This window comes from Anomalospiza imberbis, chromosome 1, assembly GCF_031753505.1.
Source record: "Anomalospiza imberbis isolate Cuckoo-Finch-1a 21T00152 chromosome 1, ASM3175350v1, whole genome shotgun sequence".
Taxonomy (NCBI): Eukaryota; Metazoa; Chordata; class Aves; order Passeriformes; family Viduidae; genus Anomalospiza; species Anomalospiza imberbis.
The window spans coordinates 151,630,858-151,653,576 of NC_089681.1; the positions used below are offsets into that span (position 1 = coordinate 151,630,858).

The window sequence follows — 22,719 nt, forward strand, 5'->3', positions numbered from 1 at the left end:
TTTGATCAGATGTTCATCCCATTTCATTATTAAAATTGCACATGTGAAACACAGTGAAATGTTTGGTAGAAGACTCTGTATCACCAGGTGATTCCCTCACTCTGAATTTTCATACAAACAAGTTTATTTTACCAAACAGTGTTATTTGACATGAAATGTCCTGTTCTCTCAGCTTTGTTTCATTACTTCGTGTGCAGCACTTTGGTCAGTTTTGGAACAGCTGCTGGAATCTCTCAGGGATGGGGTGTTGGATGAGCTTGGGGTCGCTCTGCTTCTCTCAGACCTGATTTGAAATTCACTTTGGAGAGTCAGGAGTGCATTTACCCACACTTACTGAGCCCTCCTTCACTGCTGCTGGGTCAGGGAGGTGAACGTTGTCGAATGGCGTGGTAGCACATGGGTTTGAGAAATTCAGAGTCTGCTCAGGGTTCCAGGGGGGTTTTTAATGCTGCTTTCCTCCAGCTCGCTGTTTGTCCCAGTTCTGAGCCAGTTTGGGGCCCAGCTCCCTCAGCAGGGCTCTGTTTGCAGCTGGAGCTGGATGGGCTCCAGCTGTTCCTTGTTTCCTTCTTGCCCTCAGCCCTCACCTTTCCCTTTGAGAGCCCAGGCCTGGGGTGTGTCCTTGGACACATCTGTGAGCACAGAGCCCCGAGCAGGGTGCACTCTCAGGGTGTTCTCATGCTGAGCAGCAGGTTTTTAACAGAAACAGGGAAAGGCATCATGACCACGCTTGTCACACTCTGAGGGTGTGAAACACTTCCATGGCTGCCTCATGTATCGAATATATATACACAGATCTCTGGTGTTATTTATGTGTGGATATAAATGGCACGAAGTTAATCCTTATAAAAGCCAATTTGCCTTCTACTTGAGAAAAATCTGTTTTAATGGCAAAGACACGGCAGTGCTGTCTCCCTGGTTTGGGGTCACGCCGGGGCACAGCCTCCTTCCTGTGTGTGTCCTGCTGGGAGCTTTTTGGGTGCCCCTCAGCCGACTCCACTGAGCAGACCCTTCCTTCTCCCTCGTCTGCATTCCCACTGGGAGTGCTCCCTGTGCCCAGTGCTGGATTGCTCTGAGCATCCTTCACACCTATTTATTTGATTAAAACCTTAATAATCTTCCAAGGGCCTCTGGTTCCCAGCATAAATGTGTAATCTAATTCCCTGTTTCCTGCCAGAAGTGGAACAGGATGGCTGAAACTGGATGATTCCTTCCCCCCAAGCCCCTTCCTGTGCCCAGTGTCACAGAACAACCCCTGTGTTTCATCCCCAGCACCTGGCAGCTGTGGAGGAGAGGAAGATCAAGTCCCTGGTGGCCCTTCTGGTGGAGACTCAGATGAAGAAGCTGGAGATAAAACTTCGCCACTTTGAGGAGCTGGAAACCATCATGGACCGAGAGAAAGAGGCAGTAAGTGGAATTTGGGATTAAATCTCTCACTGCAAAGGTCTGTGGGCCAACATCTGGAAAACCAGCAGCTCCTCTCCTCTCCTCTGTGTCCTTCTCCTTCAGCTGCAATCCATAATTCCCTCCCACAGAGGCGTTTGAGCCCTGTCCTCCTCCATCCAGTGCTTTCTCTGTTCCATAAGCTGCAGGTACCTGGGGCTGTCCTGGATTTGCTTCCTCATCCTTAGTCTGAGCAGGAACGTGGAACTGAGCTTTGTGTGGCCTTTGCACACGGATCGTGTCGGACCTAAGAGCAGCTTTTCCCTGGCAAGAGGGAAAGGGGTGGACCCCTCCCTTCCCTAGGGGAGGGAGCCAGCCCTGTGTGCCTTTCCCCCGACCCCAGTGAAGAGGGGGTTCCAAGGAGACAGTTCAGGGTGTGGGGGGGTCTCAGAGCAGCTCCTGGGAAAGCGCTGGGAGTGGGATGTGGAGCTGCAAGGGGAATGCTCAGGAGTGCAGCCTCACTTTGTGGTGATGGTGATGGGTTTGCCTGAGCTGGGAAGGCAGCAGCAGCTTCAGGAGAGGGGAAGGGAGTGAGGTCAGGACATGGAGAGGAGCTGTCTGGGCCTGGATTACTCAGGAATTACGAGCACTTGTGTCACGTGTAGTGCCAGAGGCTTTGGACAAGTGTTTCCTCTCCAGCTGCTTGAAAGATGACTCAAAATCTCATTTCTATCAGAATTCCCAGTTCTTAATTTATTTCCTCTGTTGTGTAGCTGCCTCATTGTTGTGAGTAGACAAGTTACTATGGGTGGGTTGAAGATTCAACCTGGATTATGTTGATTCAAAATTCCAGGGATTTCTGCATTTGCCCTTCGGTGTGATTTGAATGGAATTGCACCCCATTTGGCATTCATGGAGCCCTGTCTCAGGCTGGAAAGGGCAGCAGGTCCAACTCCTGCTCCTCACAGCACCCAGGACTAATCCATGTGACCAAGAGCATCCTGCAGGCATTGCCTGAGCCCTGCCAGGCCTGATGCCACGGCCACATCCCCGGGGAGCCTGGCCACCCCTCCATGGAGAACCTTTTCCAATCCAGAGTTCCCCTGATCACACTGATGGACTCTGACAAGACGTGCACTTCTCTTGGAGCAGGATGTCAGCAGGAATTTCTGGATTGCTCCACATCCTCCGCTGATTCAGTCTGTGTTTGATTGGCAGCTCAGGAAATGGACCCAACTCTTTTGGAAAGGTTCCCTGCAGATTCTTTCTTTGGGGGATATATTCCATTAGTGACAGGGAGGTTTTTTCCTCCCTTTTGAGGCAAATGACATTTCCCTTTTTAAAAATGTGCATGCAGATTTTCCCCTTGGCTTCCTGGTGGTTAAATTCGCTCTTTTCACCTGTCATGGTGGATATTTAGTGGAATAATTAAAGCAGCAAAACCTCCTTGCTGCCACTGCACACTGTGCCTGTCGTTGCTGCTGCCCTGGCTTCTCCTTGCAGGGAAGGAGCAGGGGTTGTGAGTGTTGACAGGAATCAGGGCTGCAGACTGCAGGCTGTTACATTGCAGGCAAAACACATTTATTTGTGTTTGAGCTGAGCAGTGCCAGCAGTGCCAGTGCTGAGTGTGGGAAACCAGGGGCTCTTGGTGCAGCTTGGCTGACCCAGAATTTCTAATGGCACCTGAAGCTTTGCTGGTTCTGTTCAGGGGGGAATTCCTGAATCCCTGAGGTTGGAAAAGCCCTCCCAGACCACGGAGTCCAAGCTGTGCCCAATCCCCAGCCCAGAGCCCTGAGTGCCACCTCCAGGGATGGGCACTCCAAACCTCCCTGGGCAGCCCCTGCCAAGGCCTGAGCCCCCTTTCCATGGGGAAATTCCCTGAAAGGAAGTTCTGTGCTGGAGAGGAAGCTGTAGCACGCTGATTTGTTGTATGAGTGGACATTAAGTGCCTGTAGTTGCCCCTGCTGGTGCCCCACTTTCACAGCAGCACAGAAGGGGTGTTGGATGTTGGGGCATTGTCAGGTGTGACACCCAGAACCACCTCCCTGAATTCCAGCTCGTTTCCTGAGTGAGCTTTTGTGGGCAGCCTCTGCAGGAGGGGGTCCAGCAGAGGCCACGGAGCTGTTCAGGGCTCTGGAGCATCTCTGGCGAGCAGAGACTGCAGCAGCTGGGCCTGCTCAGCCTGGAGAGGGGAAGGCTCAGAGGGGATCCCATCGATCCACACAAATCTCTCAAACTGTGTGCCAGGAGAAGGCTGCCACACTCTGCCCAGTGACAGGACAAGGAGCAGTGGCCACAGAGCAAACCACAGCAGCTCCAGCTCAGCAGGAGCAAAGCCTCTCTCCAGGGAGGGGCAGAGCCCTGGCACAGCTGCCCAGGGGGCTGGAGTCTCCCTCTCTGGAGACATCCCAGCCCCACCTGGACACATCCCAGGTGCCTGGGTGACATCCAGACCCTCCCAGGCCAGGCACTCTGGGGTGGTTTGGTGGCAGGAGCTGACCTTGGTGAAGGTCCTCGGCCTCGCTCCTGCCTCATTCCAGCTGCAGGAATGACTGAGGTGGGAGAGCAGCTGCAAGTGGCTGATGGAGTTCCCACTGGAAATGTGGTCCTGGAAAAAGTCGTTTTAGTGCCAGGCTGGGGGAACAGCTGGGGTTGGTCTGAGGTGGGGACAGAGTCTGCTGCAGAACCAGGGCTTTGGGTCTGCACTAGAGCCCAGCTTAAGCTTGGCTCAGCTTTAGCCCCAGCTCATGTTATAACTTGTCTTTCTGTGCCTTTTTCCTCTGCCCAACTGTCTTTCCTCATCCCAAGCATAGGGGTTGTGTAGAAGGGACGTTTTCTCTGGTTTTTGTTCTCCAGTGTGAATTTTCAGGCACTGGCTGCTGTTTGGGCATCCTTGTGAAGACTCTTTTAAACTGCCACGGGTTGGGGTGCCAAGGAGAAAGCAAAGCAGAGCCACAAAAGGGTCTCAAAGGAACAAAACAGTGTTGCCTGAGCCTTTGTTTGGGGTCATTTGCAGGAATTCCTCCCCCAGCTGTCTGCCACCTCGGGAATGTTTCCCCACACACCCCTTTTCCCCGGTGGGGTGGATTTATCGGGCGCTTCCCTCAGCGGGTCAGAGCAGAAAAGAGCCAGGGCAGCGTGAATGATGCCATTGTGGCCTGCAGCAGCCTCACCCGGCCAGCAGCATGTTTAATTCATGAGCTCGGCCCATCTGGGGCTGCTCAATGCCGCCTCTGTGGAGCTGCCTTCCCCTCCCGTCCCTGCCTTGTCAGCAGCCAGCCTGCCAGCACCGACTGCTGAGGGAGCTTTGGGATTTTTGGAGAACTCGTGCTAGGTGAGAGTCTCCTTGGCAACCTGCTTTTCAGCTGAGTTGTGGAGTCTACCTTCAAACACTGCTGAAAGATTTGTAAACGAGGCACGCGAGCCCCGGTCCGGTGCTAATGTGGGAATGGGTCAGTATTCCTGAAATAAGTCAAATATCACTTCCTTCACTAGGACCTGATCCATCACACAAATGCCCAATGGTAGGAGGTGCTTCCTGTAGCTTTTTTTTTTGTCTTTTCATGGAATCTCAGACTGGTTTGGGTTGGAAGGATCTTCTGGATCATCCAGTTCCACCCAGGGCAGGGGACCTTCCCTAGGCCAGGTTGCTCAGGTCTCACTCTCTACGTGACTTCATAATTAATCAAAGTAGCCTGTTTGGTGTTAATTGGCCTAAATTACACGAGGTTTTTTACATAAAGCTCTTAATAGTGCAAATCTGTGTCTGGCTGCTGTGTCATCCAACTCCTGCCCTCAAAGGATGGAGAAGGCTCCTGCCTGTGATCCCTGAGCTCCTGCAGCTGCACACACATTCTGCTTCAGGCTTACCTAGAGAATCCCCTGAGATTCCTGTTCCCCCTCGTTCCAGCAAGCAGAAGATGGAGAGAAAAACCCCCTGTTCCTTCCAGAGCTGTGCTAGGGCCGAGTTCTCAGTGCAGAGCTCCGTGAGGAACGAGCTGTGCTGCTGAGAGGTTTTAGGACAGAACAAGGTGAGTTCAGGGGTTCCAGCTAGAAGAGGCTCCAGAGCCTTTCCCAGAACCTGCTGCAAACATCCACAGGACAGCAGTTCCTTTTGGGTTCCGCGGGGTTGGGATGAGAGGCTTCTTCCACACCAGCCCACTGAGTGGCCGGAGCACGTTTGAGATGCATCCTTGCTAACTCCCCTGTGCCCTTTGTCCTGTCCTGGCACAGCTGGAGCAGCAGCACATTTGAGATGCATCCTTGCTAACTCCCCTGTGCCCTTTGTCCTGTCCTGGCACAGCTGGAGCAGCAGCACGTTTGAGATGCATCCTTGCTAACTCCCCTGTGCCCTTTGTCCTGTCCTGGCACAGCTGGAGCAGCAGCACGTTTGAGATGCATCCTTGCTAACTCCCCTGTGCCCTTTGTCCTGTCCTGGCACAGCTGGAGCAGCAGCAGGTTTGAGATGCATCCTTGCTAACTCCCCTGTGCCCTTTGTCCTGTCCTGGCACAGCTGGAGCAGCAGCAGGTTTGAGATGCATCCTTGCTAACTCCCCTGTGCCCTTTGTCCTGTCCTGGCACAGCTGGAGCAGCAGCAGGTTTGAGATGCATCCTTGCTAACTCCCCTGTGCCCTTTGTCCTGTCCTGGCACAGCTGGAGCAGCAGAGGCAGCAGCTGCTGACGGAGAGGCAGAACTTCCACATGGAGCAGCTCAAATACGCCGAGTTAAGGGCTCGCCAGCAAATGGAGCAGCAGCACAGCCAGAACCCCCAGCAGCCTCACCAGCACCCCAGCGGGCCTGGCATCACCCCCCTGGGGGCACCAGCACACCCAGGGCTGCTGCCCCACCAGCAGCCCCCGCCCTACCCCATGATGCACCACCAGATGCCACCTCCTCACCCACCTCAGCCAGGTAAGAGCTGGGAGCAGGGAATTCCTGCCCTGACCCCTGAGGAGTGCGCCCAGAGGGAGAGGAGCTGCCAGGGGAGGCTGCCCAAGGGGCTCTGGGTGGTCTGGGTTACTGGTTTATGATGGTGCCACTGTCAGAGTTTGCTGCAAAGATGAGCTCTGCATGTTCTGCACCTTCATTGTGGAGCTTCCAGCCCCGTTCCAGATGTGCGGAGGAGGTGTCTTAGGGAGGGTGGGAGTGGGGGAGTGCCAGGGAGGCAGGCAGTGGGCACCAGCAGGAGAAATGCCTTCCAGCCACAGGAAAACACTTTTTTCCCTGGGAGGCTCATCAGCCCCAGAGCAGATTGTCCAGCAGGGCTGGGAGTCCCCTGCCTGGGATACTCGAGCTCTAAGGTAAAGTGAAATACGAAGCTGCCCCAAGCACTTCCAGATGTTTTTAGGTTATTTGTATTTCCTTAGAGTTGTTTTGTACTGGGTAATCTGAGTGGATGCTCCTTCAAAAACAATCACTCCTCAAATTCTCCAGTTCATGGCACACCAAATGTACAGAAATGAAGGGAAAGGACTGGGACGAGCAGCAGAGGCAGGAAGCTCCTTAAGGACCTTCTTTGGCAGGAGACCTGACTGTGAGAGGTTCCTGTGTCCTGCCTGGGTGTGTTTGAGCCAGGGGAGGGTCCCAGGACCGTGTTGGTCAGCGGGGTCACCTGGAAGTCTCCAGTCCAGCCTCTCCTGCTGGCAGGGCACTTGTCCTGCTGAGGGTTGGCTGTCTCCAAGGGTGGGTACTCCTGATTCCGGAGGGTGGGGTGATCAGGTGATGATGTGAATTGGCAGCTTTTACTTGCTAAAGGTTGTTGAAATGGTAATTTAAAATCAAATAATAGTGCCTGGTATGTGGGAACCTGGTTGTAGGACTGGATACAGCCAAGGAGGAGCTTGACCAAAACCTTCTCCAGAAGAAAACCTGATCAATTATTAGCCAGAAATATTTGGGAAGATTTTTCATAGGCAGCTGCTGAAGAAGCTGGAATGTTTGGGTGTCATAATCCACATAGAACATGGCAACAAGAAGCTGCAGGAACTTGAGTTTTCCTCTTGAGACGAAAAGTGTTTGGTTTGGGAAGGAGCAGAAGGGCACAGGAAAACAGCAGGATTTGCAGGTGACCAGGTAAATGGGAAGTATCTAATCCAAGTGGATCTGCAGAATAATCAAAGTGGGTTCCCTCAGCAGGTGCAGAGTTCTGGTGACTGGGCAGGAAGAGTTGCCTGGTGACGCTCAGGCTCACTCTGTTCTTGAGGCTCAGGGAGTTCCTGGATTTACTGTAGACAAAAATCCCTGGGACTGGGAGCTGGTTTGCTTTTTGCTGGAATTAGACTGGGAGTGTGATAAAACAAGGTCTAGTTTTAGACTCAGATTTAACATCGGGGCTCCCTGGGTCTGTTGTGGGGTGTGGACAGCTCAGGGCTGCTCACGTGGAATAACCTGGGAAGGGAAAAGGGGCAAATGAGAGCAGAGGAAAGTGGGAATCCTGGCACATCCGTACACAGCTGTCCCTTCCACGCTGCTGTGGAGACTGGGAGTGGGACAAGGTTAAAGCATTGTTGTGTCTGTTCACTGGGGACTGGTAACTCCTGACTGCTGATGTGTCCCAGCCCTGGGTCACCCCAGCCCCTCGCAGCCATCCAGGCTCTGCATTCCCAGCAGGAATGTCCCTCCCAGAGCAGGGACAGGGAATGTGCTCTGGTCATCAGTCAGAACATCTCTCTCAGCTTTGATTAAAGCTGCTCAACAGGTTGACTTTCCCAGCAGCAGCTCCCCTGGCTGAGGGCAGCAAAGCCCTGGCTGAGGCTCAGCTCTCCTGGCTCCCAGCAGCACCCAGAGCTGTGTCATTCCATGGAGCAGCCCCTCATTCCTGGCCCCAGGACCAGGATCTGCCCTCAGCTCCTCTGACAGTTCTCTGCTTTGGTGCTTTTGGAAAGGGAAGAATCTGAGGCCTGCTCTAGGTTTGGAGCAAACCCCTCTGTGTCTCCAGCCAGAGCCCAGCTGATCTTGCCTAGACAGCAGAGGAGGCTCATTGCCTTGAGTTCCTCAGAGGAAGTTTGTTAGGAATGCCTGGCAAGCCCAGGGGTGCCAAAGCTCCTTGGCTGCACAGTGGAGTTACTCTAGCTCGAGAGCATGGAGAGGAAATGGCAAACTGGTGAACTTCTGCTTGTTGACCCCACACCTGCGAGTTCCCTCAGTGGATCTGCCCCCGAGTCTCCTGCAGCCTTTGTGGAGATACCAAACTTTGGTGAGTGTGAGGAGATCATGGAGTCCTGGAATGGTTTGGGTTGGACCCAAATCACCCAGTGCCACCCCCTGCCATGGGCAGGGACACCTTCACTGTCCCAGTCTGCTCCAAGCCCCAGTGCCCAGCCTGGCCTTGGACAGTGCCGAGGGTGGGGAGAAGAACCCCCAAACCCCTGAGAGAGATCCAGGAGCAGCTGGGCTGGGAATACCTGCCCAGCTCCTGCTGTGCTGGCCAGGTTTCACTGCAGACCTTGGTGCTCACTGGTGGTTCCAGACAGGTTCTGACCTCAACAACAGCTGAAGGTGCCACCCTGGGCTCAGCAGAACGTGAGCAGAACGAGGTGTCAGCGTCCTCGAGAGATTGATGAGAGCTGAAGGGATGGTGGGAAGCAAAGGGAGGATGGCATTGGAGAGGGAAGAGAGGAGGAAAAATCCCTGCTCAGGGGCAGAAGCAGTGAAGTCAAGCTCTTACCTAAAAGCTGTGAGGCTTTTCCCACAAGTATGGTTTTTGGCTCAGGTGTCAGTCTGGACGTGATGGTGGAGAACATCTCCAGTGCAGGCTTGTGCTGGACCCATCAGGAGAACATCTCCAGCCAGGGGTCGCCCGCTTCTCCTTGGCATGGCCGTGTCAGGCTCTGCTGGACCAGAGAATCCATTTTCCCTGAGCTTATTTTGTTCTCCCCTTTGCCCTGGAATGAAAGCTTTTAGAATAGGAAAACAAAGTTGGATTCCAATTTCACTGTGAAAAGCTGCACCTTGTCATTGTAATAGGAAAGCAAATTCCCAGTTTCTTCCCATGGTACCACTTTTGGCACTTCACTGATTTCTCTTCAAGCTCTGGGCTGGTGGTCAGTGGGATGAGAACTCCTGGTTCTGGTGATACCCATGGTGTGGAATAGGAGGAACTCCTGGAAATCCTTGGAGAAAGAGAGATATCTGGGAATTAGTAGCTGTCATTATTAACTCTTCCTTCAGGTGGCATTTTCACCTGGTAAATAATTTCTGATCTAAGGCAGAAATGGAGTGAGGAGGGCAGGATGCACTTCCCACCACAGCTGGATGAGCAACTTTAATAACCTTTTCCCTGATAGATTTTACTTCATTTTCTCCATTAGTGAGTATTTCAACCATTGTCAATGGTTGAAATACTCAAAAAAAAGCCTTTGTTAGGAATTTTGGGCTTGGGTTTTTTCAGCTGCTGAGCATTTAATTATTTATGGGTTTAAATTAAGTTGCTGGATGCTATTTGCTTCCTTATTGGACTGGTGGTGATTCCAGGGGGCTTTTTGGGTGCAGAAGAAGATTTTGAGTTCCCTTCCTTGAGGTAAATATTCCCTAACAGCTGTCAGTGCTTCCTGTTTCTCCATCAGATGTGGCGAGCTTGCTGGGGAGGTGCAGGGAGCGGTGGGATGGAAGGAAATCCAAGTCAGGGGGTGGCGAACAGGGTTGGAGCTGATCCTTGTAACCAGGGCGTAATTTGGGGTAATTTGGGGTTGGAGCCGTGAGGGTGGTTGGTGACACGGTAACGTGGACACCACATTGGGCTCTCTCTGGTGCAGTTTGCCCGTTGGAAACCTGCCCCAGGCAAGAGGTGTTAGGGGCTGGAACGGTGGCTAGGAGGAGTAAATACCTGCTGTATTTCAGAATTCCTGCAGTAACTCGGAGTGAGCCCAGGACAGCGGCTCCTCTGGAGCGAGCAGCACCGCGTGCCCTCCCCTCCGCAGGGCTGAGCTCTCCCTGGCGTGTTTGCTGGAGGATCCTTTCCTCTGGGAGGGGAGCGGAGCAGCTCCCCCAGAGACGCTGCCAGGGTACCCTCCGTGCTGCCCCCGAGGCTGGGAATGGTGACCCTGGCTCTGGCTCGGAGGTGCCCGGCCCCAGCGCTCGAGGGAGGGGCACAAACTGCAGTGCTGCCTGCCACTGAAGTGGAAATTCTGCCTCTCCTTCCCCCAGACACCAGGCTAAATGAGTTGTTGTGGTTAATTATTCACACTGCTTGGCTGGGAGGGAGGAGGGAAGGGCGGATTTGCTCTTGGAATATCCCTGCTCATGGCAAGGGTGGGATGAGATGAGCTTTAGGGCCCCTTCCACCCCAAACCATTGCAGGATTCCCAGAGCCCGTGAAACCCGTTCCCAGTGGGAGGGAGCACACCTTGGGATGCCAGCAGACATTCCCTGGAGCTGTTCTCTGCCTCTCCTGTGCTGGGAAGCAGCTCCTCCAGCAGCAGAGCAGGGTGTCAGCTGGGCTCATCCCCGGAGCTGCTCCATGCCTGCCCAAGGCCGCTCCAGCACGGAGCGCTGGCTGTGTCCACAGGCTTTCCCTGCCCAGGCTGGGCAGGGAGAGGTGCCGGAGGATTTGGATCAGCTCCAAGCCTCGTGCATCAAAACAAAACCCTGCTTATCAGCCCAGTGCTCCTCAAGTGCTGATTTAATAGAGGGAGAGGCTTTTTAATGGAGATAAATACCTTGGAGAGCCTCTAAAGGCAGTTCCTCCCCGTTTCCTGGGGATGTGGAGCTGCACTGGCAGCAGGGGAAGGTGAACCTGCCCAGCCCCTCTGTGTGAGGGGTTTTCAGTCGGTTAAATCTCGTTGTGTTGAACCTTTGGGCTGGATCTCTTCCTGCAGCTGCTGTTCCTAAGCTCTCCTCCCTATGTAGGTCACACTTCCACATTTTCTGCTTGAGCCGCTGTCTTGGAGCGCTTTCTCTTGGAAAAAAAAAAAAAAAAAAGAAAACCATCTCTGTAGAAGCAGGGCTTTGGTTCTGCTGTGGTGGCAGCAGTGGTTTCCCCTTGGTTAATCCCGCTTGGGTACTCTCAGCCTGGGTGTTTTGGAACTGGGATAGGATGGCCTTGTTCCTCTGCCAGCTCCCTAAGCTAATGTTGAGATAAAAATGTTGCAGCCCGTGTCAGGAAGGGAAAAAATGGGCGGCCAAAGCCCCACACAGAGGAGCTTCTCAGCTTATGGACAGCTTCAGCTTCAACCACTTGGTTTAAAACCTGCGTGGTTTAACAGGGAAAAAAGCTCGGGACGCTCCATGGCCCAGGGAGAAGGGAACTTACCACTGAGCATTGCTGGGAGATTTGGAGTTGATTTGGGTTGGAAGAGACCTTAAGGATCATCCAGTGCCATCCCTGCCACAGCAAGGACACCTCCCACTGTGCCAGGCTGCTCCAAGCCCCGTCCAGCCTGGCCTTGGGCGCTGCCAGGGATGGGGCACACTTTGCATTAGTGAAGAAAAGACATTTTCTAAAGTAGATTTAGTTTCTGTTCAGTGGTGGGTTTAGCTCAGCTGGGGTTGATTTGCATATAAAACATCCTTGAATCTTCACATCCCTGTGGGTTTGGCAGCCTCTCCCTGAAGGAATCCTTGCCCGGTGCTGGAGTTTCACGTGAAGCCACTCAGTGTGTAGTAAAGTCTGATTCAGCTTCAGGTGTTTCAGAAGAGGGATTTTAATATTAATCACTTAGTGAGAGAGAATCTCGTAGGCCCGTGGTGTTCAGGGATGAATGGGAAAAGTTCCCACCTTTCCTGGGCCTCTCAAACACAGCTGTATTGTTCCAGTTTTTATATTTTTGTTCCCTGATCAACCTTAATTTCGCCAGTGAATGACACTCCTTGTAGCTGTGAATATCTTCTCCTTCTGCTATAAAGCCCCTGAGTCTTTGGGAGGTTGGAGCTGGATGATTTTCCCAATATCCCATTCTTCTGGCAGTGAGAAGCCATTCCCTGGGTGCTGTCCCAAGTCCCTCTCCAGCTCTCCTGGAGCCCCTTTGGCTCTTAGCTCCTTCCCCCTTGCCTGGGGTTTGGGGAAGGAGCCGTTTCCATCCCTGTCTCATGAAAATACTGTCCCTCCATGGAAGTGTGTTGAAGGAAATGGAATTGGATTATGCCAAACCATCCCTCAAATGAGGTTTTAAAGCATCAACCCCAAGCTGGAGGTGCCAAGGCCGTGTGTTGTAGCTGGAATAGGGAGGTCTCCCACAGAGCTGGTTTGTGAGGAAGAGCCTTGGAGTCCTCCCTCACAGCAAGACAGGGAATCGTGGTAGGACTCCCTGTGCAGCCCAGTTTTAACTGTGTGATTTCAGTTCTCCCACTAAATTAGTCCATGAGGCTTCATGGCAGCTCCTTTCCATCAGGGCTCTTCCTCTGATGCCTTGTTACTCCATTTCCTTCCCAGCGCTTGGATTCCATGGGTGCCCTTTGTGCTTGCAGTGCCAGCGTTGGGATTGACTCTGCTCTCTCCCACTTTTCCCTTGTGAAGAGGTTCCAGGTGCCCCCTGGCCCTTCCTGGAGGCATGCTGGGGGGTGTGGAGCACGCCTGGCACCGGCCGTGGCACGGCTGGGCGCCCAGCCCCGCACAGTCGCTCCCCAGCAGTGCCAGGGCTCACGGCCGTGTCTCTCCCCCTCTGCAGGTCAGCTGCCGGGGCCTGGCTCCATGCTGCCAGGCCAGCCCATGCCAGGCCGGATGATGTCTGCCAGCATCCACCCCGGAGGCGGGGCCGCCCCGCCCGGGATGGCCCCCATGGCCGGGAACCTGATGGGGCCGCGCGTGCCGCTGGCCGCTCCCAACGGAATGTGTAAGTGCTCCCCTCTGAGTCCTGGGGCTCCTGTGCCCTGGAAAGCCCTGCTTCCCCTGGCAGTGGCAGCACCTGCGCACGCTGCCAGCCCCAGAGGGGTGCCGGGGATGTGCTGGAGGCTTTAGGTGCTCCTCGGCCCTCTGGGTATCCCAGCACATTGCACTGTCCTTTATTTTATTAAAACATCCCTTAGTTTATTTATAACGACACACAGGCTTGGTGGTGATGATCAAAAGCCTCTCCTGACTTTAGTGGAGGGTCAGGAATTAACTATAATTTCTAAATAGTGGAGGTCAGAGTAGGATCTGGTTCGGTGATTCCATACTGGAAACTTGGCACCCTGGAATTGGAGCAAGGAAGTCCTGATTAGGAAAAAGGAGAAGATAAACCATGTAAAGAACATTCCCAGTATAAAATCTGTACCTCGAAAAGTGAAGTCGATTTATGGCAGCCAAAAAAGCAGCTGGATCAGGAGCCATGGTGTGGGAGTTGCTTGAATGAGTGTGAGAGTGTGGCCAAGCCCAGAAGGCAGAAGACAAGCTGGCACAGGGAGGAATGACTGAGGAATTCTCCATCAGGAATTCCTCAATAAATTTGCCATTATTAATTGCAGCCTGGCCCAGCTGCTGCTCAGGAATCCTCACCCCCAAAATGCTCGGTGTGGTTCTCACCGGGCGGGCAGGAATTGTCATCACTCGTAGTGCCTCTCCCAAAGAATAATTGGGAAAAGCCCTTTTGGTTTTGGCTCCAGCAGCAGGAGCTGCTGCGAGCTGTGACTCACGGGCGTTCCCAGCCCCAGCGGGAGAACTCCGCCTGTGCTATTTCTGTTTGGGCACTGCTCCTGTTCCTCTGCTCCCCAGCTTTACTTACTTTTCCATCCTTCTTCCCGAGCCTTTACCAGTGGGAATGTCTTGTGTCAGGTTATATTCCTATTTGCTCTCTCCCCTTCTCTTCATTTCTCCTTTTTTTCCTCCCCTACTAAACAAGTCAGTCATGTTCCATTAGCATCTCCTCTCTGGGCACGAGGCTGGCCCTTTGTATCCCTCCTTTATTCCCTCCTGCTCACTGCATCTGTGGATTCCTCTGCTGTAACCTACATCCATCCTTCAGAGGGAGGAGCAGCCTCTGTTTATATCAAACCTATTGTTCCGTCTGTTTTAAACAGAAAAGAGCTGGAATTTGGGCTCGACTGCAGAGCTGGGAGGTGAGAGGTGCCAATTCCAGCTCTGGAAGTTGCTTGGCATGGATTTGCCAGCTGCTCAGCTGCATCCCCAGCATCTCGGCCGTAAAAATAAAGGAATTTTTTCCTCTTTCACCTGGAAAAGGTGCTGGGTTGTGGAAAAGCAAACTGAAGGTGCAGCAGAGCTTCAGGAGCCGCCATGGTGCCATTCCCGGCTGCAGGAATTCCCCTCGGACAGACTGTCCCGTGGCCTGGAGACACGCGGGCGTTGTGTCCCTTCTCTGTGTGCTGTCCCTCACTGTCCCCGTTGTGTCCCCGCAGATCCCGGCCCGGCGCAGCCACCGCCGCCCGCGGAAGGAGTGACCCCACCCCCGGCCGGAGCCCCGCCGGCCTCAGCCGCTCCCTAAGCAGCCAAGGAAGGAGGAAGGAGCTCCCACAGCAGCACAGTGGTGACCAAAAGAGAATTCCTCAGTTCCCTTCTGTTCCCCGGGGAGGTGTCCGCTGCTCTCCCGGCCGCGGGTGTGCGATTGGCACGCGTCGGCACGGCGGCGTTCCCCGCTCCCCTCTGCAGCCCGGCAGAACTCGGCGGTCCCTTGGGAAAGCTGCAGGCGGGGATGCCAGGAGTGCCTCCATGTTGCTGCTGGGAAGTCCTTTGCCCCTTGGCCTGCTTGCCTTGCAGAGCTCCACGCTGGTTTCCTTCCTCTTGGTGCTTCGAGCTCGGGCTTCTCCCGGAAGGGTGAAACCTTTAAGCCAGGATTTAGGGCAGGAGCTGAGCTTTAGGACGTGCCCGCTCCGGGGTGATTGGGTGTTCCGGGCTCTCTGGGCAGAGCAAAGCACCGAGAGGAGAGGCCAAACCAGAGCTTGGAGCAGAGCAGGAGAAGCAGGGCGTGCTGCAGCACGGGCAGGCCGGCAGCCGTGCCCGCAGGGGTTCCTGGTGGCTGCGGCCAGAGCTGCCTCTAACTTATTACAGGAAACATTGATCCGTGGGAATGAAACCAGGAGCGAATCAAGCGGAATAGAACCACTCTATGGCAGGAGTTTTCTTGCTCCGGTTTTTACCTTTCCTTTGCCTTTGGAGGTGGTAGTTGGACCTTCCCTGAGTAGTTCGGTGCAGTAGCCAACTGAGGAATAACCCCCCCATTTTTAGTCCCTCTTTTTGGAGCATATACTTTGTACTTTTTAAAATGAAGAAAACAAATTAAAAAAAAAAAAAAAAAAAGTAGGTAGCAAAGAAGTGCTAGAATCTGGGATTGGGTTGGGATGGCTGGGATGGGAATGCCAGAACTACCTCTGGACGGCCGGGGCGGCAGCTGGGACAGCTCCTGTCACCCCCCACTGCAGCTGGAGGGGTGGGGAGGGGAACAGCTGCAGCAGGCAGATCTGGGAGCACTCCAGAGCTGCTGCTGCACACCTCCAGGCTGCCAAAACCTGGGGAAAAGTCCTGCAAAAAGTCCTTTTCTGCCCGTGGTTCGGGTTCTCTGCCCTCATCCTGGCCCAGGAGCATTTGGGGTTTCCCTGCCGAGGGTCTGGACGCTGCTCCTTGATTTCAGGGGTGGCTTTTGTCCAGGTGGGAGTTGAGGTTGGGCTGGAGAGAGGCTCCCAAAAACTCTGGAACCTCCAGAACCGCTTCCACCATTTAAAAATTAAGGATTTGCCAGGTCTTCCAGCACGACTCCGCGCAGAGAGCGGCCGGGGCCTTCCCATTCCCCTTCCCAAGGCTTCCTTCCCCTCCAGGGTCTTTGGGGTGAGCGTGGGATTTCTGGTGCAGCCCTTAGTCCAGTTTAGAGTAACCTCAGGTTGTTTTTAGCGTGAGCAATTCCCAGGATCCAGGTGGAGACTATTTTTTACTGTCCTAGTGCTGGTCCTGCCGAGGACCTGGATCCTGGGCTCTGTTTTGTTTCTGTATAAATAATCCCTGTGCCCACTTTTTCACCTGATCTCTGTATAGGGCCGGTTTGATTCCTGCAGCAGCCACCCGATTTTGTGAAATAAAAGCAAAAAAAAGCGGTTTTTGTACAAAGCCTGTGGAGTTTGTGAAGTCTCCTTTGCCTTTGTGTGCGGGAGGAGCTGGGACTCGTCTCTGTGATCCGGGGCTGTTGTGGGGCTGAATGTGAACTCCAGAGGAGCAAACACAACAGCTGAGCTTGGGGGAGGCACAGGGGAAGCTCAGACCCTTCCCCAGTGGGAGTGTGCTGGGGGACGGGCCCTGTCGGGGTTTCTGGGCTCAGGGATGGCTGCAGCAGAGCAGTGCTGCAGCAGAGCAGCTTCCCTGCTGGGGGGGTCCTGCTTCCCGCTTGGATCACGCTGGAAGGGCAGGGGCAGGCCTTGTCCCCCTGCTCTCCCATCCAGCTGCTCTGCCAGGTCCCATCCTGCTGCCTGTCCCGCTCTTCCCTCCGATCCCGCCGGGCTCTGCAGGCTGCCGGCAGGGTTTGTGGGGTTGGTTAAGCTGAAACCAGAATCCAGTCTGGATTTTATTCCAGCCATTCTTGCAGCCTCTGCCTCAGAAGTGCCACCTCTTCCTGGGCATCCCATAATGCCCACAGTCCTTAATTCCCTAGGAAGGAAAAGCCCAGGGACAGAGCTGTGTCCCTGAGTTCAGGACATGCTGTGAAAGCCACAGTCCCAACTGGGGGTTCCTCCTTGGATAGGCTGGGGGTCTCCAGGGCTGGGGTCTCCTGCTGAACATCCTCTGTGAGCTCCTGGGAGCTGCTCCTGCACGGGGCAGGAGGAAAAGGGAAAGGAGCTCTTGGATCTTTGCATTCCAGCAAGGCTTGTCCCAGCAATGGTCGTTTCTCCTCATCCTGAAGATCATTTTCCTGAGGGACGCACAGAAAGTGGTAAATCCTAAATGTCAGGTTTGGAAGTTTTCTTTTTACAGACTTCAAATCTTCGTGGTCGCAGCAGCTGCCGAGGCCGGGCTGGGCAGAGCTGGAGTGAGGGAGAGAAGAATGGATGGGCTTTGGGCTTTGGGATCCCAGTTTTGGGAATGCTGGTGGGTCAGGGAGTGGCCAGAGACATCCCCCATGCCTGGGCTGATCCCCAGCCTGGGCAGCAGGAATGGGGATTGTGCCCCTCTGCCCCTCAGGTGAGACCCCACCCGCAGAGCTGCCCCAGCCCCGGATCCAGCAGCACAAGGACCTGGAGCTGCTGCAGGGCTGCAGCCAGGCTGGGAGAGCTGGGAATGTTCCCCTGGAGAGGAGAAGCTCCAGGGAGAGCTCAGAGCCCCTGCCAGGGCCTGAAGGGGCTCCAGGAGAGCTGGAGAGGGACTGGGGACAAGGCATGGAGGGACAGGACACAGGGAATGGCTCCCACTGCCAGAGGGCAGGGATGGATGGGAGATTGGGAATTGGGAATTCTTGCCTGGGAGGGTGGGGAGGGGCTGGGATGGAATTCCCAGAGCAGCTGTGGCTGCCCCTGGATCCCTGGAGTGCCCAAGGCCAGGCTGGACGGGGCTAGGAGCAGCCTGGGACAGTGGGAGGTGTCCCTGCCATGGCAGGGGTGGCACTGGGTGGGCTTTGAGGTCCCTCCAAACCAGCCTGGAGTGTTTGGATCCCCATGGATGGGCTGGGCATGGGGTGGGGCCGGGGCTGCTCCTGCTGCAGGAGCAGGGAGTGGGATTAGGGAGTGAATTTATGGCTGTTCTCAGTTTCCTGGTGTGGGTACAGCAGCTGGAAGTGGGGCTAGGACTGGGCTCTGAGCTGGCTGAGTGTGCGTGCTCCAAAACCACTGCTGGGATCCTTTCAATCAAAGATGTCCTTAGGACAAAGGGAATTACCTGGTCAGGGTGAGCTCTTCTGCCTGCTCCAGAAAATTCCCTGTCCCTCCTGCCTGTACAGCTGGGAGGGCTTTGCATCTTCATCCCAGTAATCGGATCCTGCTGGAGAAGGGAGAGGTGATCCGTGGGGTTGTTCCTCAGCACTGGTGGAGCAGGAGCAGGAACAGGCACTGGCACAGCCTTTGCCCATCCCAAAAACACCCTAAACTTCCGTGTCCTGCCTCAGATGCCAACTGCACCCCGGCTGCCTGAAAAGCTGCAGTTTTTCTGGCCGATTTCAAGCCCAAAATGCACCTTGGGGCTCGTGGAGAGTTTGAGGTGCTCTGACTGCGCATTGTCCCCTCACTGCTGCCTCATCCCTGTGCCTTTCTCGCAGGAAACCTCCACAGGAAGGACTCGGAGGGCTGTGAGGAGGGGTGAGGAGGGCTGTGATCCCTTTCTCACTCCACAGGTTTCACAGGGCTGACCCCGGTGCCCACCCCGGAAAATCCCCCCAGATCCCGGCAGGAGGAGACGTGCCCCAGGCCAGGCTGACGGCGGCTCTGGGTGACCTGCCAGGGCTGTGCCAGGGCTGTGCCAGGGCTGTGCCAGGGCCATCGCTGCCCGGCTCTCCAGGAACACTGTCCCCCTTTGTCTGCACCAGCTCCTGCCCGGCTGCCTGGCCTGCGAATTTCCCCTTCCACAGGAACCCCAGGATGCTGCCAGGGTCCCTTCCAGCAGCCCTCAGGGTGTCCCCTGGAGAAAATGAGGCCTGATTGCTGGGAATTTTTCCCCCCAAATCCCTCATTTTCTGTCTTTTTACGTTGCAGCATGATAAAAACAACCTGGTGTCCATCAAAGCCACCAGCCTTCCAGGCTTGCTCCCAGAACTCCAGCCCTGGGATGGAGCTGGCGGTCCCCATGTGCCAGGACCAAGGTTGCCCACCCAGCTCCGTGTCACTGCCAGGGACCTGGAGCCCCCTCCAGGCACAGGACAGCCCAGCGGGACCTGAGGGGCATCTCCTGGCTGAGCTCTGCTCCAGCTGCTGCTGGGGAGCCTCCAGATGCCCCAGGATCCATTCCATGGAATTCTCTTGTTCCTTCTCAGTGCCAGCACCAGATGTTGTGGTCCCACTGGTCGGGAGGCGGGCGCTGCCCTCGGAGGATGCTGCGGGTGGGTTTCGGAGCCCTGCACGTCTGCTTCTCTCTGCTGCTCCAGTTTTGGGGTGTGTAAACGGCCACGGGAGGGACGAGGTTCGTGCTCACCCCTCCGGGCTTAGCTCAGCCCTTCCCCAGCCCTTTCCCTCCATCTCAGGGGAGGAAGCTGTGTCTTCACTCCTTGTCCCGGCTGTGAAACAGCCGCCTGGACTCCGCCGCGTTCCCGGCGGTAACGAAAGCAAAGCCTTGGGGCTGAAAAGCTGTTCGGAAGGGCCTTTAGTGCCCTCTTGGCAAAATCACAAGTACTAAACCGGCTCCTCCAGGCGGGAAGGAGGAAGGTGTGGGAGCAGTGCTGGCACTCGCGGTGACTGATCCTGGTCAGGGACAGCTTCATTCGTCACCTGTGCAGACGGCACCTTCCCAGACACAACAGGAGCTGGGCACAGCTGCCAGGTGGGATGTGTCCTGGGGTGCAGGGGTGCCTCCCTGGGGTGCAGGGGTCCATCCCTGGGGTGCAGATCTCCATCCTCGGATGCAGGGCTCCATCCCTGGCATTCAGGGCTCCATCCCTGGCATGCAGCTCCCTGCCAGCTCCTCTCCCCAAAGCTCAGCCTCGCTTTACTCAGGGTTGTCCTTGCTCCTTGCAGCTCAGAGCTGTGACAGGTGATTATTAAACCTCTCCCACCTTGTCCCTCTGCAGCCCCAGGGGAATGTGGCTCGGGAATGGCAGGAGCCAGGGGCTCTGCCCACCTCGGGCAGGCCCAGCAGAGCCGGAGGCCGCTCGGACACCGGGACCCTGCCCCTGCCCGGGCCAGCTGTGCCTCTGCAGACCCGAATGCACCAGCCCCTGTGCAGGCCGGGAAGGGTTTTTTGGGAAGATCCCGGCTCCAGCGCCGCAGGACGTGCAGAGGTTGTGGATCTGTGTATTTCTGTGCCTCCAGCCTCCTTCCCCAAACTGCTCCTGCAATCCCAAACACGGCTCCTGCTTCGGGGACTTGGAATGACGGTGGTTTCTGGACCGGCCGGGTGTGGGGAGCAGTTTGGCGTGTGCCTGATCCGGGGAGGGGGATCTGTTCCCTGCAGAAAGGGGGTGGATGCTGCGGGCTGGGCGCGGAGAGGCTGAGGGTCGGTGCTGCAGCGGCTCCTCCAGGGATCGGTGTCGCGTCGGGACTCGTCACCTCGGAGCCAGCCCGGGCCGTGCCAGCCCCAGTCAAGGACAAAGCCGTCCCTAAAATCCCGCCTGGCTGAGCTGGGCTCAGCCCTGGGCTCAGGCTCCACACCCCGCATGTTGTGAGACAGGGCAGGGTTCAGGTGTCTGAGGAGAGCTGTGCCCGAGCCCGGGCAGGAAACACCGACCCCAGTCCTGGCTCTTTGTTCCAATTCTTCATTTTCTTTGCACTTTTCCAATGATGTTAATGAAAGAAATAAGGATAAAAGGTCATTTGAGCCTCTCCGGTACCTGGCTGAGGGGGGAGGGAAAGGCAGCCCAGGGAGAGGCAATGGGAGGAACTGCCCCCATTGTCCCATGGGTCTGGGTGCCCCTGGGGATCACCGCTGGACACAGGAATGAGGCGATTCCTGGTGCTCAGCTGGTGGCGGGGAGCTGGGAAGGTGAGGATCCCAGCCCCGCCTGTGCCTCCCCCAGGCCCTGTCTGTCTGTCTGTCCATCCCCATGGGATCCTGGATCACAATCCAGCCTGGCACCTGCAGCCAGTGGCCCCGAGGGAGGAGGGAGGTGTTGGTGTGGGGCTGCCCCACAGCCCCTGGGACACGGGAGCTGCCAGCTGGGATCAGCTGGGAGGAGGGATGCAGCTGAGGCTCCCCTGGGCTGGGACTGAGCCGAGCACTGGCAGGAGCGTGGAGCAGGACCGGGGAGCAAAGCCCCTCCCTTGGGTTTTTGGGGATCCCAAGGCAGGGCAGGATCCACGGGCAAACTCCACTCCCAGTGCTGAGGCGGGCGGGGAAGGGGTTTGGGATGAGATCCCTCCCCAGATCACTGCACGGATGGACAGGGCTCACGGATTTGCTCTGGAAGGGCCCCAAATGGGGCCGGCAATTCCCAGTCTTTTAAATCATCTTTAATATCCTGAGTAATTCCCCCAGGAAAACCCAGACTTGGCATCAGCAGCTGGTTCTTCCCAAGCCAGGGAGTCGGTGCTGGATTTCTCCTTTGAGACCGCAGAGCCATCGCTGTCCATCCGTGTGTCCATCCTGTCCGTCTGTCCTGCCATCCCTCCTCCAACCCTCTGCTGCTGCCGAAGCGCAGTCCAAGGCAGGTCTGTAGGAATGTGGTGGGATCTGGCTCTGACCCCGTGCTGGGCTCGGCTGCTCCTGGTTCGGGCACAGTGCTGGAAGGGCCGGGCCCCGCTTTGCCCCCGGGTGTCCTGGGCTGCGGGAGCAGGGAGGCTCTGGAGCTCTCCCAGCTGGGTGTTCCTGCCTGTGCACAGCACCCGCTGCCCCCCGCCAGCTCTGCCCCAAGTGGGGTGAGACCCTCGCTCCTCCCTGCCCACCCCGGCCGGGGGTCCCTGAGCCGGAGCCGCGGGAGCAGGGATGGCTGGGGGGGCCTGCAGGGCATGTCCCGGCCCTGTCCCCTGGGCAGGGTGGGGATGCCAACACCCTCCTGTCCCTCCTCATGGGGCTCTGAACCCTGGGTGACACTGGCTGGAGCCCCCCGGGATGTCGATGCCCTGAGGGTGGGAGAGGGATCCCCCAGGATGGGGAACACCCCTGGATGAGCTGCCCCAGGGCTCTCATGGCACACTGGCCACACAAGCTTGGAGGGGAGGAGCTGGTGCTCCAGGACACCGGCCTGGCCTGTCCCAAGGGCTGGTGAAGCCTCTGGCCATGGAGGTACCCAGGATGTGACCTTGGGTGGCTCCAGGCCTGGAACGGGGGTCCCAGGGGTCCCTGCCAGTCCCACCGACTTCCTGCCCCCAGGAGTTACTATGGGTGCTGGAAGCTTCCGTGGGCTGCTGCCCTGCCCAGCCTCCATCCCAGCACCGTCCCCATTCCCAGATCCCAGCCCCTCCATCCCAGCACCGTCCCCATTCCCGGATCCCACTCCCTCCATCCCAGCACCGTCCCCATTCCCGGATCCCAGCCCCTCCATCCCAGCACCGTCCCCATTCCCGGATCCCAGCCCCTCCATCCCAGCACCGTCCCCATTCCCGGATCCCAGCCCCTCCATCCCAGCACCGTCCCCATTCCCGGATCCCAGCCCCTTCATCCCAGCACCGTCCCCATTCCCAGATCCCACCCAGCACTGTCCCCATTCCCAGATCCCAGCCCCTCCATCCCAGCACCGTCCCCATTCCCGGATCCCAGCCCCTCCATCCCAGCACCGTCCCCATTCCCAGATCCCACTCCCTCCATCCCAGCACCATCCCCATTCCCAGATCCCACTCCCTCCATCCCAGCCCCTCCATCCCAGCACCGTCCCCATTCCCAGATCCCAGCCCCTCCATCCCAGCACCGTCCC

General features: G+C 56.3%; 1 protein-coding gene across 1 annotated transcript in view; it reads left to right on the forward strand.

Annotated features, from left to right (window-relative positions):
- SMARCC1 (SWI/SNF related, matrix associated, actin dependent regulator of chromatin subfamily c member 1) overlaps positions 1–16,349 on the forward strand; it is a 63,250-nt gene extending 46,901 nt beyond the window's left edge. The window contains exons 25-28 of the mRNA XM_068176570.1: positions 1,270–1,404; positions 6,034–6,292; positions 12,985–13,149; positions 14,651–16,349. Coding sequence (XP_068032671.1) covers positions 1,270–1,404; positions 6,034–6,292; positions 12,985–13,149; positions 14,651–14,736 — 645 coding nt within the window. The 3' untranslated portion in view covers positions 14,737–16,349. The remainder of the gene's footprint in view (positions 1–1,269; positions 1,405–6,033; positions 6,293–12,984; positions 13,150–14,650) is intronic.
- Positions 16,350–22,719: the final 6,370 nt, after the last annotated feature.